The sequence below is a fragment of the Thamnophis sirtalis genome, unplaced genomic scaffold, assembly GCF_051295495.1.
Source record: "Thamnophis sirtalis isolate CommonGarterSnake01/CBP01778 unplaced genomic scaffold, rThaSir2_p1.2 scaffold_3, whole genome shotgun sequence".
Taxonomy (NCBI): Eukaryota; Metazoa; Chordata; class Lepidosauria; order Squamata; family Natricidae; genus Thamnophis; species Thamnophis sirtalis.
The window spans coordinates 63054418-63069417 of record NW_028261383.1 but is presented as its reverse complement, the minus strand read 5'-3'; the positions used below and the strand labels follow the sequence as shown (position 1 = coordinate 63069417).

General features: G+C 39.1%; 1 protein-coding gene across 1 annotated transcript in view; it reads right to left on the bottom strand.

The window, feature by feature from the left end:
- PODXL2 (podocalyxin like 2) overlaps positions 1-15000 on the bottom strand; it is a 59054-nt gene that overhangs the window by 27201 nt on the left and 16853 nt on the right. Inside the window, exon 2 of the mRNA XM_087708977.1 lies at positions 4270-4560. Within this exon, the coding sequence (XP_087565103.1) occupies positions 4270-4560 (291 nt within the window). The remainder of the gene's footprint in view (positions 1-4269; positions 4561-15000) is intronic.

Genomic DNA, 15000 nt, shown 5'->3' with positions numbered 1-15000 from the left:
GTAAAAATGGAGGGAGGGGTCAATCATGTGGCTATTGGGGCAACCATCTTGACTTTGGTTTTCTACTTTCCCCATCCCTGGAGAACCAGAAGAAGAGAGAAGTGGTTTCTGTGAATAAAAGGAACATTGGAATAGCTGGACTTTTTTTTTTAAGTTTCTACTAAATGCTTCTGAAGCAGCAATACATTCCAAGGAAAAAAGACATATGACAGTTTAATAAAAATAGTACATTGTATTAGAAAGACTGAAATTGAAAAGCTACTGTCAAATTCGAAGTATGCTTATGCTGTTGCCACTATTATTATTTCTCAGATTGCCAAAGAACCAAAGGGGAAGGGAAGGGTGAAATGGAATGCAGGCTCCAGACTTCAAGAAGAACTATGAGAGCCAAGGACACTGACAGGTGTTCTCCAAGACCAGAGACTTTTTCTCATAATGCTCCATTGGACAATGTGACCTGCACTACGAGGGGGGAGGAAGAAATCTATCCTGTCATTATGTGAGTTTGCACAGGAATTAGGTAGAGCTGGTTTTGCCTTCAGCAGTGCCAAAATGATCTACTCAATAAAGTTTTGCATTCAGCGATTGGAAGGTCTCAAGCATGCTTGCTTTGGTGGGGTCAGTCAGTAGGAACATTGACTGCTATGTCAGTGGTATCCTGTGTTATTTACCAGCTTTCCAAGATGCAAGACTGGCTGGAGATTTCGGTCAAGAATCTTTTTGAAAGAAGAATATCCTACTCTTACAAGCCCAAGAATAGTATCCAGTGCTACTGATTATTTTTATATAAAAACATTAAAACCAAAAGAGAAAAATCAGGCAAAAACAAAGAAAATATCTTCTTCAAACGGCAGCTATCTTTGGAGCATAATGCTATACATAAAGAAATATAACTCGACTCCAGTTACCTTGGAGTCTGATTATAAGGTAATATGTATTTAATAACACAGTCAGAAGAATATTAGTTGCTATAAATGATTCTTTCTGTGAAAGAAAAAAAGGTTACTTTTCAAGATCATCATTATAAATAAATAAATTGTATTCTACTTAATATCAATTAATTTATTCTGGTTGTTTTATTTTGTTTACTTAATAGATTAAATGAGATTACTAGATTAAATTAATTGAAGATGTAATCTTGTAGTTCTTAACGAAGGATTCATTTAAGGATTCATTGGCTGCATAAGAATTTGTCTTCTAAAGTATGGCATGTAAATATTGCTGGGCAAAATTTGAATATATTACTTAATTTTTTTGCAAAAGTACATTTTAAAAAGGCTTGAAGGCTGCTCACTCATTCAAGAGTTAACTTCATTGAAGAAGATAAATTTTTGTCCAAGTAATTTCACTCAGGACTAGGCTCAACTCAAGGTAAGTGAACCTAGAGTCAATTTGCTCAGTCCCTTGATTAATCATCAGAATGTTTAGAAAAATTATAAATGCCCACTCAATGTAATTAATATACAGGCAACAATGCCTCTTCCTTCGAATGTCAGTGATAATGAAATGGCTTTCACAGCTTTACTTTCTTTAAGTAACTCTTTTGTCCTCAGTGAGAGCTTTCATCATTAACGTGTGCAATTTATTGTCAAAAATATGATGATGGTTTTCAAAGAGGATTAAATGAATTGACAAAGGAAAGGTCCGTCAAGGGCCATTAATTCTGAAAATGCATTGTTATCTCTGAGTTGGGAGTATCATCCAGAGCCACAGTGATAGAAAAGAATTACATTTCCATCTCCTGCTTATGAACAGAATCATCTAGTTGGACATTGTAAATAACAAATGCTGGAGTAGATGGTCCTTGGACTGAGGCAATAAAATTATCCCATGTTCTTTCAAAACCCCTAGCGCCAAATTCTTTCCATTATTTATATTGCTTGGCACTTGATATACAACTGCTATGTTTCATTGATGCATTCATTTCCTACAAAGCATTATCATGACGTTTTGGTTATATCACTATTGTCTTCTTTTCATCAAAGGTTTTTAAAATTTGTTTCCTGGTTGCAATTTTTTCCCAAAGCATTCTTTATTCCAAAGAATGGGCTGCATACTATGTTGATTTACCTTTCCCCATGCAGATGACTTTATTATATCTATTAGTATGGACTGAAAATGAGATACGCTCAATTTGCCATTGAGACAAATCTAGAGGTTGGGGAGAGAGAATTGTTGAAGTCTACAGGAATTCATTTTTTTCTCCACTTGTAGCCCATAATAAGTTTTCAGGACAACTTGTTTGGGATTTTAAAAGTGTCTCAATTTGTTATTCATGAGTCTTTCTACCTGAACTGATGGCAATACTCTACAGCTGAAGATCCCTAAATGCTAGTTCTGGGAGACTTCAACATACAGGCCAAAACTGACCTGGTTAAAATAGGATTTCACAGGACAAACACAGATTTTTCCCAACTACTTACCAGCGTGACATGAATAGCTGCTAGACTTTTTGGTTTTTGCACTTTAGTTTTGATTTAAACTTACATAAGTGATGTTTCTCCATAGACTAAGATGGAACTATTGACAGAGTCTATCAAATAGGCTTAGGGAGAAGGACAGTCCAGTAGAAATACAGATCATTTTAAATGCAGAAAGGGCCAACAGGACGGCCCCTGTGCCCACTTTGCAGAGAACATTCAACTTTCTGATAATTATTCACATTGTGACCAATGAAGAAAGATGGGTACTGATTGAAACACAGGTGGAGGTAATTTAATCCTAGCAAAAGTTCATTATCAAGCCAATTCAAGGCTGACAGAGGAGGGGAAAAATCCCACAGTTCTTAGTTTTTCCAAGAGATTTAGATTTCTTGGGGTTTAGTCAAACAAGTGATTTATACAATACAATAGCAGAGTTGGAAGGGACCTTGGAGGTCTTCTAGTCCAACACCCTGCCTAGGAAGGAAACCTTATACCATTTCAGACAAATGGCTATCCAACATCTTCTTAAAGACTTCTAGTGTTGGGACATTCACAACTTCTGGAGGCAAGCTGTTCCACTGATTAATTGTTCTAACTGTCAGGAAAGTTGCTTTTTTCCTTGATTAGTTTCCACCCATTACTTCTTGTTCTACCCTCAGGTGCCTTGGAGAATAGTTTGATTCCCTCTTCTTTGTGGCAATCCCTTGAGATATTGGAATACTGCTATCATGTCTCCCCTAGTCCCAATTTATTCTCTCATCCAAATCATTGATGAAGATGTTGAAGAGTACCTAAAACAGAGCCTTGGGGTACTCTACTGCATACCTCCCTCCATGTAGATGCAGTTCCATTGAGGACTACACATTGAGTGCGGTTGGTCAGCCAGTTACGAATCCATCTGGTGGTGATGCTGTCCAACCCACATTCTTCTACTTTATCTAGTAGTAGGTTATGGTCTACCTTATCAAATGCCTTACTGAAGTCCAAGTAAACTATATCGATGGTATTCCTCTGGTCCACTAATTTTGTCACTTTGTCAAAGAATGCAATAAGATTAGTCTGACAAAATTTAGCAGAATCCTCAGTAGATCATTATGCTGCATTTGCACAAAATTTGGAAGGGGAAAAATTCTAAGCATTTATAATTATTTAGATTCTGTAGTTTTATTGGGTCAGTTGTTCTGTGCAGAGAACACTTTCATTGGATTCTTTTGAATGAATTTTGTTCTATAAGGTTTCATGATATGCATAGGCATTTGTTCAACACTTGCTCCTAAGGGTTTATTACAACAAGTAAGAAGATCAGCTGGATTTAATTATAAATTCATCTTAACAAGAAGGATCAAACCCAGTAAAATAATTCATAATGATACCACTTCTGAGAAAACCATAATTATACTCAGATGATTTACATAATAACTGCAAAACTGTACCTGAAGTAACTTTCCTAGACAGTGTCCCACTTGAAAACTGCTAAACCCCAAGAATTCTTAAATGCAATGGAGGTTTAGATTCATTTCCATCAGAATTTAGCATTGAAACAGATTTGGTTACCAGGTGGGACGATCCTTTCTAAGAGAAAGTTGGGAAAGCAACTCAGGTTACTATTACTTACTTCTCAGAAGCTTCTAATACCATTATTATTACTATACCATTATGTCAATACCGTAATCTTTTGCACCACGATGATAAGGCTAAAAACTTCCGACCTGAAACTTCTAAATTAATTTCCCTCTAAAAATACATGATTTGGAAAAGCTGTTTTAAAAACCCCAAGCCCCATTTTTTTTTTAACAACAAAAAAGTCTAACAAAACTTAGAAGAAAATAGCGAAAAGATTGGTTACCTGCTGCTGGCCCCATATACACACTGGAATCATTGCTGTCTCCACCTTCTTCCCATAAATACTGAGATTGGAGGACCTTGGAGTCTTCCTTTTCCTCACTGAAAAAGCCTGAACCAGGTGAGACTTGCAGGGCACCAGGACCAAAATCGGACTCTGATAATTCTAGGTTGGTCTGTTCGCTGGAATCCAGAGACTTAAAGTGGGACAATTTTATGAAGTCTGCCAAAGAAGTTGAGCTCAGACCTTCGGTACCAGAATCTTCTGACACAGCTAGGCAAATGTACAGGCAACCTGTTAAAAAAGAACCACATCAGTTTTAGCTTGTGTAAACCTAGAAAGAAAAAAGAAAAAAAACACTGTAGGGCCTCAAAAACAGCCTCATATGTAAAGGTAAAGGTTTCCCTCGAACATATGTGGTAGTCATTCCCGACTCTAGGGGGCGGTGCTCATCTACATTTCAAAGCCGAAGAGCCAGCACTGTCCAAAGACGTCTCCCTGGTCACATAGCCAGCATGACTAAATGCCAAAGGCACACGGAACAGTTACCTTCCAACCAAAGATGATCCCTATTTTTCTACTTGCATTTTTTACGTGCTTTCGAACTGCTAGGTTGGCAGAAGCTGGGACAAGTAACGGGAGCTCACTCCTTTACGGGGTTCTAGGGATTCAAACTGCCAAACTGCCAACTTTCCTGATTGACAAGCTCAGCATCTTAGCCACTGAGCCACCATGTGCCCTTCATATGTAGCCTCGTGTAGAAGCTATAAAATATCAGGCTGTGGAAAACTTTTAAAAAATTATTTTTATATTATATGTTCCGAAAGTAAATGCACAATAATGGTGATGGATATGCAATCTGGGAAAAAGTCAATTCTCAAGTGGAAAAATTGTATTTACGGCTGAGAAAAATAATAATATATTGCTACCATGGAATCAATTTGAAGAGCTTTAAACAATGCGCAAACTCAGGCAACCTTGTGTATGCGCACACTGAAATGTCCATTTGTCCTCAAAAGGTTTCAAAGAAATATTAAAATGCTACCCATAGTTGCAAGAGATTCTGGCGTGACCCGACAAATGCACGCACGACAAAAGCACGCCGACAAAAGCGCGGTGAGAAAACCGTAACGTCATAAACGTGCCCACAACAACGCGCTGATAAAACCGCACCCACAAAAGCACGATTTAAGTTAAGGTAAGGGTTAGGGTTAGGGTTAGGGTTAGGGTTAGGTTCAGGGTTAGGTTTAGGGTTAGGTTTAGGGTTAGGTTTAGGGTTAGGGTTAGGGTTAAGATTAGGGTTAGGATTATTAGGTTGTTATTAGTTGTTTGTTGAAGGCGCGCTTCTGCGTGCATTTGTCGGTGCGATTTTGACCTCACGGTTTTCTCGGCGCGGTTTCGTCAGCGCACTTTTGTCGAGCGCGCATTTGTCAGTGAACCAGATTCTGGCTATATGCATGGATGTAACCACATATATTCAGAAGTATTTATGACAATATTTGTATGTTTCTAATTCACATCGAACATGGAAAATTAAACTGTATCAAAGTCATAGTCCCATTGTTCCTTAAAAGGACCATATTACTATTGACTTAATGTCAAAGATTGTCTCTTGTAAGTCTATACTTTTTTCTGAGACAAAAGTTTTCTTATGTTGGTGGGAAAGTCAGTATGTTTAGTCACTATATCAGTGCAACTTCTAAACCCCAGCTTTTCTTTCCAAGATCATCCTCAATTATTACACTGTCAGTTAACAGTCCCCCATTCATTACTATTTCCAAATATTCTACAGACAGACCTTTCATTAATTTAGGACTGTAATTCACTGTAAAAGAGCCACCCTTGAAAGCATTTTCCTTGACTTGAAAGGCCAAGTTTCCATAGATAAAGAATGCACATAACTCCCTTCACTGGCTGAGTCAGATAGATAATGGATGGTGTATACTATGCAAAACTAGGAATTACAGCCTGACTCATTAGACACAGCATTGTTATCCAATATCTTAAACCCCTATATTTTGTTTTGCTGAATAAATTCTCCTTTAAAAAAAAATTAAACCAGCAGGGGTATTGGTAACCAGAGCAATCTCTGGACTAGATTTAGCTGTATATATAGTCAGTGTGGAATCAGAAAAAGAATCAATAAAAGAATCAGGTGTCCAGTAACCAAATAGTAAGAAGATGTTCATTTATCTAATGTTTATCTGGAAGAGAGTTTCCACAACTGACTCAATATTATTTTTGGAAAGCTTTATTGCTCCATGTTCTGCTTCTTCTTCTCCCACTCCAATCATGTATCTCATCTTAGATCAATAAAACAAATTTAGCCAGAAGGAGAATAGCTTAGACAAAGCAAAGGCTTGCAAAAGCAGAAGTATGACAGAGGCAAGCAACCCTGAAAGAAAAAATCACTGCAGAATAAAGCAGCCGACCAAGAGATCTCTGGGCATCCCAGGGGATAGCAAACTTTGTCGGGTATTATTTGCACATGGTTGAGTCAGTAAGGCACTCGGATCAAAACATTTCCAAATATACTTGATTATAGAACATATCTTTGCAGGTCAGATTATATTTTGCTTCAGTACACCTCTTGCTTGGTCTGCAAGGAAGCTACAAAAAGACAAGGGGGGGGGTGGCAGAACTGTGTCTAGGATTGTTTTTATCCTCACATAGCAGCTGTCACTCTGCTATTATTAGCACCTCAGTATAGCAGCATCCAGAAAACCCTGGAAGCAAGGAATAAAAACATTGGGCTAGGATTATAAACACACATGCAAGCTCATAAGCATACTGGCTATAACCAAAGATACTACTCCTATCTGCCTGAGTAATGGAAGGGCAAGCTATTATGATGCTAGGATCCTTTGATTTTCAAATACAGTAACACGAATCACCATTTCCAATGACCTTCAAATGGAGTGCAGTGGACCCAAACAGCCATAAGTGGCTACACAAGGCCCATCTAATTGGACTTGAGCCATGGGAAGGACAATCCCCAGAGCTACTTGTTTATATTATTCTAGTACTGATACTAGTATCTAATCTAGTCTGGAAGACATGAGTTAAGCTCAGACCTTATGGACACCACAGAGACATCTGCATAGTTTTCTGGACTGTTGTACAAAAGTATCTGGCTGTTACCGTCTTCCAGAAGTGGGTTCCTACCGGTTTGGACCGGTTCGGACGAACCGGTAGTAATTTGGTAGCCTGGGTCGCTGGAACCAGCAGTGACCCAGGCCTGCCTTGCCCCCGAATCAGTTCGCCTATAGTGCTGCCATCTTGATTTTCGATTCTGTGCATGTGCAGAACAATTTTCATTGCAGAAATAATCCCCCCCCCTTTTTTAACATTTTACGTTTGGTGAGAGTGCAGAACCGGCAATAATGTCAACAGCAACCCACCCCTGCCGTCTTCCTAAATGTTTGTTTAACTTCCAGGTCCAGCCTTCAACCCTGGGTTCTCTGGGGGTATCCTATGCCAATACTAACCAGGAATGACCCTGCTTGACTTTACATCCTCCAACAACTACCATCTGATGAAGGCACATAGATTGGTTCACTATTACTCAGTTCTGTTGCATAGTTTCATGAGATGCAAATATGAGTCATTGTTATGCAGAACAAAAGCACCAAAAAATAAATTCTATTACTGTTCATACACAATAAGAAAAAAGTTGCCATGTGCAAACATGAAACAGACCTAAAACAAATCTCAGACCCTTGATGCATATATTTATATGGTAAATATAAAGGAATTATCAGTGTTTCCATTCTTTTTAAAGTATTGCCATTTTAGATACAAACCACCAAGAGTTATTGTGGTGGAATATACAGTAAATGTAATAAACCAGTAATTAAATATTAATTCCAACCTAAGATTCTAAGAAGCTAGCAGCAGAATTCAACTTTCACAATCTGTACCTTTACTGCATGAAGCAGAATGAATAGTTGCCTTGAACTGAAGGAAAATAGTGATTCTCTATTTTCTATTCTAATCAGATTTGATTTATATCAGATTAGATATAGTTTTATTTCCAGTGAAGCACTGAATGTATTTTACTCCTAACATAGTTCTGTTGAGTCTGATAAAGTTGACTTCTTGACATGCATATTGAGAATTTAAACTCTAGGTCAAGAAGTAGTAGGAGTGGCTTATGAATCTTCTGGCTGTTAAATTTAGAAAAGTTTTGTATAGTTTTACTCTATTAATTATTATATTATAATCATTAGCACCTCAAAACCTACTTTAGAAACATGATTACATGAAGGAACAAATTGCAGACTTGACCTCAATAATCTCTGTTTACATTTAAACAGATCCCCAGGGACCACTTCAGATCTATTTGTCACTCCTCCTTTATTTTCCATGACTTCCTTATGGAAAGGTCTATAGTTGAATTAAACCCCAGACGCTTGTGATGAACTTGGCCTGCAGGAAAACTAATCCCATTAGTGCAGGAGATCAGGTCTCAGCAGTTTATTTACCCTCATTTAATACTGAACTGTCTACCTAGTTTAAACTCCTTAAGATGCATGATCCTATTTACCAAGCAGACTACTACTGTACCTTGCTAAGATAAAATTACACTAATGAAAATACAAAAGGGAATAATTGCGGAAAGACTGTATACACCTTCAGCACAGGTTTCAATCTGGAGTTTAATTCAAATATAGATTTATCTCCAAGTATTACAAGAGATAGGGAAGGTTGGTATCAGGAAAAAAATATGTATAATTGTAAAACTTTGCTTTTGTAAGAAGCAAAAATCGTTGAGTCTTAATTGGAGCATGTGCCAGGTAAGATTAAATAAAGCAAAATATAAATGCATGAGCCAGGTAAGATTAAATAAAGCCAAATATTTATGCATGTATCTATTTGGACTATCCCAAAACTTTGGTTTGTACACCAGCAGGGGAATCTGATAATAACAATTTAGCCACACAGCTCAAACTCCTCACAAAGGATGCTATGGGAAAGGAGTAATATGTGACTTAACCGCCTTTCATCTATTTAAAAGTCATAGCAAGATTCTGACAAGGAAACTTTATTACTGCTATAGCAGTTGTAGAAACGGCTCACAGAATTCAGCTGGGAAAGTGGGTGCAGGCGAGGTCAGTTCCCTCTGCAAAATAAGAATTGGGGAATAGAGAGGAAATCAAAATTCCACCAATGGGGGCAAGAAGATGGATATCAAAGAAAGGGAAGCTTGTTCCTCGGGCTAACAGCTGTGAGGGGGGTGGGAGAGCCCGTTCTAAGAGGACGGCAGATGCAAGGGTATCTCCCAAGCAAGGAAATAGTAAGAGAGCAAAGAACAAAACTCCCAAGGAAATACTAGCCCAGTTGTGGAGCCAAAAAGGAGGTCTGTCTGAAGGAACCACCTGTCAGTTGGATCAAGTCAGGAGGCTTAAGACTGGAGTCATGTCAGGAGCTGGACTAGCTGAGGGCAGGGGGGAGCTCAAGCCAGGAATCTATCAAATGCCTGAGGGAAGAGAGACTCCGCAGAGGTTGATTAAAATCTGCAGAAGGAATGCCATAAGATTTAAAGTCAGAGTCTAGAAATGCTATGTGAGCACCACAACTCCTTTGAAAGTTGGCTCTCTGCATCATCAAGCATAAATGCTTTGTGCTGAGTAAAAGAGCAGCCTGAAATTCAGCGTTTAATTTGCTAGTACTTCATAATGATTATTGGCTTCCTAGGTTTACCATCAAAGAAAGCAAAAAGAAACAACCCAGGGAATTTTTTTTAAAAAAAATGGTTCTCGAGAAGTCCTTGATTTACAACCATTCATTTAGTCATCATTCAAAGTTACAACAGCACGGAATAAAGGCATCTATGACCATTTTTCACACTTACAACCGTTGTAGCATCCCTGCAGTCACATGATCAAAATTTGGATGCTTGGTCACCAGAGGTGGTATTCAGCAGGTTCTGACCAGTTCTGGAGAACCAGTAGCAGAAATTTTGAATAGTTTGGAGACCTGCTCTGACTGGCTCTACCCCCATCTATTCTCTGCCTATGGAGTCTCAGCTGATCGGGAGGAAATGGGGATTTTGCAGTATCCTTCCCCTGCCACGCCCACCAATCCACACCATGTCACAACACACTCACCAACCCATGCCCACAGAACTGGTAGTAAATTTTTTTGAATACCACCACTGTTGGCCACCGGGATGCATTTATGATAGTTGTAGTGTCCTTTTGCAACCTTCTGACAATCAAAGTTCATGGGGAAGCCAGATTCATTCACAACTGCAATGATTCATTTAACGACTACAACAAGAAAGCTTGTAAAAGGGTGGAAAACTCACTTAAGAATCATCTTAATCAGCAACCGAAATGTTGGGCAGAATTGTGGTCGTAAGTCGAAGACTACCACTGTGAGCTTCCTAACATGACAGGAGCAGAGGTGGGTTCCTCCCGGTACGGTATGCCAGAAGAGGTAGTGAAACTGTGGTGTACCGGATAGCACCAGTAGTAATGGTGGTCTGGCCACGCCCCCAAACTTGTTCTCCCATCAGAAGCTTTTTTTTTTAAAAAAAAAATCCCCCCTACCGGTTCAGGCAAGGCAAAAAAAGCTTTAAAAATAAAAGAGAGAGGAAGGGAGGGAGGGAAGGAGGGAGGGAGGGAGGAAGAGAAGCGAGAAAGAAAAAAGAGAGATAGAGGGAGGAAGGAAGGAAGGAAGGAAGGAAGGAAGGAAGGAAGGAAGGAAGGAAGGAAGGAGGAAGGAAACTCACTTTTCAGCTGGGAGATTCAGCAAAGGAGAAAAACAAATGCTGTCACTTTAAATCAAAACTGAATATGCCTGGCTGTGGAATTCTGGGAGTTGAAGTCCACAAGTCTTAATGCTGCAAACTTTAAAATGAAACCTGCTTTAAATTGAAAAGCTGCTCAGAAGAAGGTTTGCAAAGTAACATCCAGAAGTTTGTTTCTGGGTCTGTTGAAACTGGATAAAAGGTAGGATGCTTAGTTCTATGTTTTTGAAGTTTTGGAGTTCATGCAATATGGGCTTTGTGTTTCTAAAAGGGTTTGGATGATTCCCTGCTTGTGAATGGAGCCAAACTTTATACAGGCTCATTATCTCTATCTGGCAGGAATGTGGAATGAGCCTTTCTGGGAGTAATATTTTATTTGGAGGGATGGATTGGTTACTTGCCACAGAGGGAGGGAGGGAGGGAGGGAGGGAAGGAAGGAAGGAAGAAAGAAAGGAAAGAAAGGAAAGAAAGGAAAGAAAGGAAAGAAAGGAAAGAAAGGAAAGAAAGGAAAGAAAGGAAAGAAAGGAAGGAAACAAGGAAAGAAAGAAAGAAAAACAGCACAGCAATTTAGGGCTAGAAGACTACTCAGAGGTCATCTAGTCCAACCTCCTGCTGCAGCAGGAAACCTTACATTGTCTGGATTATTTTGGTGCCTCTCACAGAGAGGAAAATTGCCAGAAAGGAGAAGGAGTTTACTAGGACAAGGCTGCCATGCAGAGGAAGGCAGAGATAGTCCTTGACTTATGACTACAGTTGAGCCCAAATTTTTGGTTACTAAGCAAGAGTGTTGTTAAGTGAGCTTTGCCATATTTTATCCAATCCATCTCCTGGTGAGTGACATCAAGTTGGTCATGCCCACCCAGTCACATGCCCACCAAATCATGCCCGCAAAATAAGCCACACCCACAGAATAGATAGTAAAAAATTTTGAAACCCACCCCCAGACAGGAGGTACTTTGTGGCACGATGGAATGGCAAAAGAGGTCAGTAAAACTATGTGAAACCTCTGATCTCTTGGTTGTCTGCTTTTGGGTTGGATGCAGTATACCTATGAAACTACCAACATGGGTATCTTGCATAAAATCCATTAAAATAAGAAAGTCCTATCCCTGTTCCCATGCTTTCAGGACAGGGAAACTGGTAAAAAAGACAGAAGAACAGAGAAGATATTAATCCACAATCCAAGTGTTAAATGAATATATTTTGTACATATTGTTACAAGACACATGGTCATAAGGGCATTTGTGTTTGGGGAAGTAAACCAAAGATCGCTGATCAATTCAGCTTCACCTGTGGACTTTAAAGGAATAAAGAAATATAGAAAGTCCCCTCACCGCCCTCTGAAGAACTACATTCCTCTACTGCAACTTTCTGTTTAAGTGGAACTATCTCTGGGGGGTGGGGGTGGGGGAATCACAAAAAGGAAATAAAGCATGATGACAGATATAAAAATAGCAAAATCACCTGGCTATCCCATGAATTGGGAAAGGAATTGAACACACACTTTAAAATGTATGAAATTAGAAAACAATAATAAAACTGCATAATTAATAAGAGGAGGGAAATGTAAGATATGTTGCATATAAAATAGTACAGAATAATAGTTATAAGAGGAATATATGTACATAGATAGATATAAGATGTATTGTATAGAAATAAGTACATTGAAAGAGTAATATGTATAGAAGAAATATAAGTATAATAGATGGACAGATAGACAGAGATAGAGATAGAGATAGAGATAGAGATATAAAGATATACATGTATGGATAAAAAAAGTATAATGGAGGCTTACCGATGTGGAAATTTTGCAAAAATGATATTTGTGTTTAAAAAATGGGGGAAAAACCTGTTTAATAAAAACATTTAAAAATAAAATAAAATGTATGAAGGGAAGCAGCCTTTATGTTTTTCTCTGAATTATTTTCCTATTAAGAAAGAAAATTAAAAAAATCCAGTAAAGGAAAGGAAATGTACAAAGAGCCCAGAGTTTTCTGTAAATGAATAAAATCAGCATTTTTCTAACCTTTATGGTGTTTCATGATGTTGAAACATCTTATCCAGAAGAGAGGAGTAAGACTGGGGTAAGACAGTTTCTTTCCATGGTAACCCATTTCTCTTCCCTCCAACTTAAAATTAAAAGACTTCTCTTTGCATATCCAAGCACCCACCTATCTGAAACTGTTTCAAATAAGGAGCTGGATCAAAAATGGCCATTTATTAACAATTCTTTGTCTGCCATTGGAAAATTAAGATGAACTACTGGAAACACCTGCAAGAGTTTCCCTTTCCATACAGGACATACCATATTTTTCGGAATATAAGATAGACCGGAGTATAAGATGCACCAAGGCTTTGAAGAGGCAATTTTGAAAAAAAAAGTTTTTACACTCTGCAAACCTCCCCAAAATTGCCCATTTTTTGCAAAAAAGGGCATGAATAGCCTTTAGGAGGCTTGTAGATGCTCCTGCACCCCCCCAAAAATGAGCCCAAAATAGCCCATTTTTCATCAAAAAAAGGGCATGGATTGCCTTATGGAGGCTTAAAGAGTGCTCCTCGGGCGGGGGCGGGGGCAAAATTGAGCAAAAAAAGGGCCTGTTTTTTGCTCATTTCTGCCCTCCCCAGCCCCCAGGAGCTCTCTGAAAGCCTCCATAAGGCTATGCACAGCCATTTTGGTGAAGGGGGCAGGGCTTTGGGAGGCAAAAACTTCAATGTATAAGATGCACCCAGATTTTCAGCCTCTTTTTTGAGGGAAAAAGGTGCATCTTATACTCCGAAAAATACGGATATACTGCAAAAACTGAGTTTACAAATCACAATAAAGCATACAGTTTTTAAACAATGGTTTATCAGCTCTAATTCTGGGAAAAGAGGAATGAAAGAGAAGGGATGGTCAGCACCAAAGTGGATGGACTTAGTGAGAGGTGACAAGTGCACCATAGGAAGTCCTGAAAGACCAAGTTAAGAATACATCGTTATGGAGGAAATATATGTGGTCACTAGCAGTCAGAGATGACTTGATGTGGCACATAACCAATCAAATCAACTTGTCAGTTAAATAACATTTGGATACAGTCACACAATACACTATGTTAAAACCAAACAAAACTGCCTTGTCATTGCTACCCAGGATAGATTCTTTTTGAAGAACGTATCAGAAGATGAAAGCACTGAAGATCAGAGCTGGTTGCTACTGGTTCGCACCGGTTTGGGCAAACCGGTATTGGAAATTGTGACTGGGTTGCCGAACCGCTAGGTGCCCCCAAACTGGTTCCCCGGTCACTGTGGCATGTTTTTTTTTTTTTTTTTGACATTTTAAATGTTTTGCACATGCACAGAAGCAAAAAACAAGATGGAGGTGCCCATGGCACCGCCGATAAAACCAGTTCAGGGGTGTCGCAGGCTGAGTTACTACCTACTCAGCCAAACCAGTCTGAACTGGTAGGAACCCACCTCTGGCACAGACCTATTTACAGGCAACTGTGCACACACGTGGACCAAACTGGCAGTAACGCTGGCAGAAACCCACCCCTGCTGGAGATTCTCTGTTACCTACAGAGTCACATTACTGGCTATTGTAGTTACTAATCCTAAAACAAGTTCTTAACTTTGAGACTATTGCCTCCATTAAGCATTAAGGGTCAGAGAATAGAAGAAGGCAGACATCCTGGTCAATGAATTGGGATTCCAGGCAAAATGACCTCCTCAAGAACTGGTAATTTTAAGGGGGGGGGAATTAAGGGGGGGGGAATTGCAAACTGTTATAAGCATAACAAACACTTGGTTAATCAGACTGCTGAAAATACATCTGTAACTGTTTGGCCTATACCAATGATGGCGAACCTTTTTTGGCTCGCGTGCCAAAACTGGGGGCAGAGCAGGGCGGTCGTGTATGGGCATGCCACACCCAAAATGCAATGTGCACAAGCCCATCACGCATGTGCACATGACCAATGCTCCCCCCATTTTTGGCATACTTT